Consider the following 6,182-nt stretch of genomic DNA (forward strand, 5'->3'; position numbering starts at 1 on the left):
GTTATTATAATGTCATCAGACAATCAATGGTGACTTATCATGCAATGTTTTATAACGACGTTGTATCAATACTGCTTATGATAATTGATTTAATAATATGATTTTATTTAACGAAATGTCATGATAATATTATATACATAGTAATATCATCGACTAGGAAATAGATATATATTATATACAATTTAAATAACCAATTATATTATTATTTATGTAAAAAGGGTATAATTGTGTGTAAAATAATAAAAATAATCGTAACGCTGGTTCGTAACTAACATAACTTAATCTGACTTAACCTTTAAAGTGACAATGCTTGTTGCTTTACGACTTCGTAGGATAAAAACCTAATATAATAAATTAAACGATGTATTTTTGTTAATCGTATTTATAATCGATTAAAATATTTCTATACAGTACTATATAATATTATAAAATTAATACAAAATTATTCATAATTTACTTCAAATTTTTGTTTATTTTGTTTTTTGTTTTAATGTTTTCCAAAATGTGTTCAGGATCTTTTGTATCATCTACTAGCAAACGTTTTCCATACTGAGGATTGATTATCTCTGGTAGTAAGCATTCCATATAAAAACTTTAAAAAAGTCCAATGAGTATACAATTAATAAACTAGTAATTGATAAACAGACCCTGAGATTAAAATGAAAGAATTTTTTAAACTTACATTTTTAACTTGTCAATCATTTTGTTGTACCAGAAAGATTCATCGTAATTTATTAATTGTATTTCCGTCCAATTTTTTGAGTGGACGACGAAATAACAAAATGTTCGTTTAGAAATGTGCATTTGTCCCTGGACTTGATAATAATAATGATGATCAATTTTTAATTCCATCGTTCCATTGTCATTGAGACGACAAAATAATAGCTAAACAAAAAAATATTATAAAAGTAATGAAAACCTTTTACATTTTTTTATACTAAAACTATAATATTTTAATAATTAAATTAATTATAGATTTGGTACCTATATTATAGGATATTATAATATTATAGTTATACTCACTTTTTTACTGCTTATCGCTTCCGAGAATGTAATTGAATCTCTGACTGTAAATGGACATTTGATTTCAACTAAGAAATCATCATCAATTATACCATCTGTGTATTATACAAAAAAAATGTGTTGATTAGTATTTTAATGTTTATTCTGGATTTTGATAAAATATCTTATGATTTTCCAAATTATATATTACCTAGAGTTGTTGCTAATTAAGGTAAATGTTCATCAATGATAAGTCCACATGGATTGACTTTGCATTTTAATATGTTTTCCAATGCAACAATAGCTTCTGGTTCGGTGGCTTTACCATAATCAGTTGCCTTTGAAAAAAATGTTCGGTATAATATATCGTAAACTGTTTTTTTACAAGACGTAGTTGGTCGTAATTTACAAACACGGCCAAAATTTGATGTTGTAAGTCTATTTCTTCGTTCAGAATGCCAAATTTGAGAGTTAGCCTGTTGTCTAGTTAGTGTTTCAATATTTAAGCGACCACTTCTATCTAATTTCAAGGAATTGATAAAATCTTCTTTTAATTTTTGTAATGTTTCTTTAGACATATTTTCTTCCTCGGGTAGTGGTTCGGACAAACCATAATTAGGAACTTCTTTCCTACAATACCTATATATAAATACAATTTATCATAAGAATATAGTTTATGATTAGATACAACAATATATTATATCATAACTTATTTTAAAGAGTGGTTCTAACTTTTTTATTTTTTATTTTTATGGGCAATTAACTTTGTTTTAAACCTATCACGCATTTGTTTATATATCTTTAAAACTTTTCAACATTTTGACGTAATTTTTTTTATCTTAAAGCTATTGAGTACAAATTATTTTTATTAATTTGAAAAATTAAACATTTCTCAACAAAAATTAGAATTTTTAAAAGGATTACAAATAATTTAGTATTTACTACGCGTTAATTTTTAAATGGTCACTTTTTTAGTAAAATATTTGACACAAAAACTCATAGTTACCTGGGCTTATATCATTTACAATATTTTTGTGTAATAACCGAAGAAATTGTCCATTTGAATTGTACGATATTACTGCAGCTTCAACTCGAGAATTGTACGAATTTCTTTGTGAATAATTTATACGTTTACCCGCCAAATATTTATTGATTACACTATTAAATTGTTCACACACGTTGTTATCGATATTCATGAGTAAACTATCAACATTTGTGACCAAACGAGATATTATTTGAGATATATCGCTCAAGAACCCTGATTCCTCGGCAGATTTAATCATATTTTTTTCATTTGGTAAATTGCGGTTAGCGGGCTTACAAAAATATTCCTCACATTGATCATGACTACCCAAAATGTGACGAAAACTATTATTTATATCTTTCCGTAATCCTATAATAGTTATATAACATAAAAAATAATACAAATAAATTCAATAGAACAATTATGTAAAAAACAAAATTATACCAAAAAAAAAAAATTGTATTTTTTGCTCAGCTTACCAACTTCTTTTTTGTAATCTAATTGCCCCTGTAAACTATTACGATATTCAATTGCCTTAGTTATGGCATATCTAAAACGTAATATATTTGCCTTTACATGGTTTCTTAGTGGAATTGGATATTTTTTATTTATTGTCATAGCCATTAATTTTGTACCATAATTTCGCAATAAATGATTACGACATTCTATTTTTTTTATAAGCAGTCTACAACCATAAGGCATGATTTCAGCTAGCCTTTATGAAACACTTGAATCTCCATCTCCTGGTAAAATTATTTAATTGTAATACATTTATTAATAATTATAAATATATTTAAAAAAAGTAGATAGTCGCAACTATATGAGTATTTAATTTTATTACTACCCAATGATATTATTATTATTATTATTATCTAACCACTTAAGTGATACAGTCATTGTGAACTATGCCGAAAGGGCCGTTATTTATTATCTATAATAAAGTTCACTACGATAAGTTGATAACTCTTATTATAATGTTGAATTATTATGTGTCAAACATGTATTTAGGAATATCAGTATTGCAACTAATATAATAAACGTTATAACGTACCTATTAGTTTATTGTATTTGAGTCCGTGCAGTTCTACACTTTGTTTAAACCCATCAACGATGGCATCAGCTTCCATGCTAGTAGCGCCTTTTTTCCAATTCATAAAACATGTATGTTCAGGAGGAAATAACTTCTTATTTTTGGCTCTTTGGCAAATGATACAATAACGGTTTCTAATGCCCACAAACAAAATTTTTCTCGATTTGTAACCAATTATTGTTGCCTATAGAATAATACAAACTGTAATTCAAAAACCGGTACCTATACATTTTTATAATATTATATATGTAATATTACCACTCCGGATAATGCATCGTATTTGGTCTTGTAACTGCGCTTGGACCATTGTCCGTCAGCAACTACAGTGCACATCGGGGTTCCGTCAGTATCTATCTCACCAGCTAACTGACGTTCCTCATCACCAGCAATTTCCATTTGCACCTCGGCGACTTCATGGATTCTTTTGCTAATAAATTCTTGTACTAAGAGAAAAGTAGACGAAGACATACAAGGGATATCCATAACCGCACACATTTCTGATAACTGCGTAAAACCAATTCCAGCTGCTATTGATCCGTTTACGGCGGCATCGTTAATCGGCATAAAGGTCTAAGGTTTCAACTTTTCTGAGTTAATAAACATAATAATGTTACACACATCACACTGAAACCTAAATGTTGATCTAAATCCGTGTCTTTTTTCAGAAATAAATGTCATGTTCAAAAATGAACAACCAAATGACCCTTGATGAACACTATTTTTAATTTGACTAAAAACGTAATGTATATCCACTATTCGTCTTCCCGAACATTCATTTACATCGCATGGCCTGTTGTAACATTTAAATAATAATGTTTAATTTTTAAAACTGTTATAACCATAATATTCGAAATGAATGAAATACGCTAATTTTTGGTTCAAAAATAATAACAAATTCGCGAATTAGTAGGCTCATCTATTCAATCAAATTTTAAATTAAAAATCATACTTGGTTTCTTGATTACTAGATATAGATTCATCAAATGTTAAGTTATGTAAAATGTCTTCAGTACCCCAATTATTAGTTTCATTATCCCTCAAATCCACCATTTTGCTAAAAAATTTAAAAAAAAACATATGTATTATAAATAAAAAATAAATATAGTTTTAGTTTACATACAATAAAACTTAGATGGCTATAAATTATTAAAATTTACCTAATTGTTTCTTTCGATGAGCATGGTGGTTGATTGTCAGCACCTAAGAAGAAAGATTCCACAACAGATTCTAGTCTCTGAATCGTGACTTAAAAAAAAAAAAAATGCTATTATAAAATAATCACACTAATACATACGTATTTATAATTATTATTATTATAAGTAGATATGTTATTTATAATAACCTAATTAAAATAAATTTAAATAACAACCTAGCTACAATTAGTTATTACATTTTAAAACTTTACCTAATCGTTTCCCTCGATCAGCGTGGTGTTTGATTGTCAGCCCCTAAGAAAAAAGATTCCACAACAGGTTCTACGACATCTGGGTTGGGACTTTGTTAACACAAATTTAGTAAAATTAATAACCATATTTGATAATAATATAATAAATAGTTATACTTAGTTTTGGCACGAATTCCTAGAACATTCATCCAGTGGCGTATTTAAGGTTTTTCCGCCTATAGGCACTTTCCAATTTGCCGCCTCCCCCTCCATCATTCCTAAAATTATTTATAAAACATATTTAAATATACAATTTATTATATTGTAATATTATATTAAAAAATATACATTATTAATGAACATTAAATTACAAATATTAAAACTTTAAATTTTTTCTTCTACTTTTTTCCTCGGCAAATTTGTATAAATATAGTAGGTACATGTAGATAGATGTTTAATTTTGTGCGAACAAAAAATTAGTTATAAGTTTGATTTCATCAAATGAAAAATACTTATTGTAATTTTGTAAAAAAATATCGTTAAAATTTGCCGCCCTCCAAATGTTGCCGCTCTAGGCCCGGGCCTATAGGGCCTGTGCCTAAATACGCCCCTGCATTCATCACTCGAGAACTCGGCGATTTTTTAACTGATAATTTTTTTGATGGGAAGCAATAAGTTGTTTTTTTAGGTTGATCCATTTTCACGTTAAAAAAAATTGAAAAAATATAAAACCGTAATAAAATTCCAGCGAAAATCTTAGTTATTACTGGTGTTAACAGTTGGACAGAATGACAATGTTTGTGTCCATTTACTTTGATATTTACTGTCATTGTTTATAACCAATAATTGAATAATTAAATTATTATTATTTAGATACTTATTCTTTCATGTTACCGACGGGCGACGACGTGAATATGATAAGTGTCGATAACAAATAAAAATAAAAAATTTATACGGATCAAGCGAATGATTGACCTTTGCCATATAATAGGCTATATAGATTATTTATCTGTTATATCATACATTTACTCAAATCGTATTAACTCATGATTAGGATACTATATACATCTAGCTATTAATGAATGCGAGTATAGGAGATAGATAGTTAGACTAAAAGACGCGAGTACATCTTCGAATACAATATAAATTAATAAATGACGTAATACGTAATATTGGTAAAATATATTTGTAAATAATATATAAATTATTGTTTTATGTATTAGGCATTAGCAAATCGTGTTTGATAGAAAATAACAAAATTTTCGTGTATTATCACAGAATAGAAAATACGTAAAAATGAAGAAATGTGCAAATTATTTTGTTGGAAATTTATAACAATTTTTCTTTTTAAATCTAAGATTTAAAAATTTAGTATAAGATTCTATGTAATGTTGTCTAATTTTATTAAAAAAATATCTCTACCAGAAATACAAATTGAATTTTTATGAGCGTTTGAAGTTCAAATTTTTACAACATTGGATATTCATTCGATTTATCATGTAGCGATTTTCTTATATTGTTGAAATTAAAAAAACGAATAACTGTAGATACTTTTAATAATTTACACTAATTATCTATTTTATCAATTCCTATACTTGATACAATTTTCACTCTTTTTGAGCTGTTTACGGACATTTTCAAATTTTTTTTTCTATATTCATTTAGAAGGTATATTTCTTACG

At 27.0% G+C, this 6,182-nt stretch overlaps 1 protein-coding gene across 1 annotated transcript; it reads right to left on the bottom strand.

The window, feature by feature from the left end:
* Positions 1–471: 471 nt before the first annotated feature.
* LOC132924861 (uncharacterized) lies at positions 472–5,641 on the bottom strand (the record flags this gene model as incomplete). Its single annotated transcript, XM_060989301.1, is given in 12 exon segments — positions 472–592; positions 683–885; positions 1,024–1,118; positions 1,214–1,641; positions 1,999–2,395; positions 2,506–2,769; positions 3,078–3,300; positions 3,375–3,906; positions 4,066–4,170; positions 4,274–4,361; positions 4,522–4,611; positions 4,678–5,641. Coding segments are annotated over 6 exon segments (1,467 nt in total), but the record flags the coding sequence as incomplete, so codon positions are not given.
* Between the last annotated feature and the right edge of the window lie 541 nt (positions 5,642–6,182).

This window comes from Rhopalosiphum padi, chromosome 3, assembly GCF_020882245.1.
Source record: "Rhopalosiphum padi isolate XX-2018 chromosome 3, ASM2088224v1, whole genome shotgun sequence".
Lineage (NCBI taxonomy): Eukaryota > Metazoa > Arthropoda > Insecta > Hemiptera > Aphididae > Rhopalosiphum > Rhopalosiphum padi.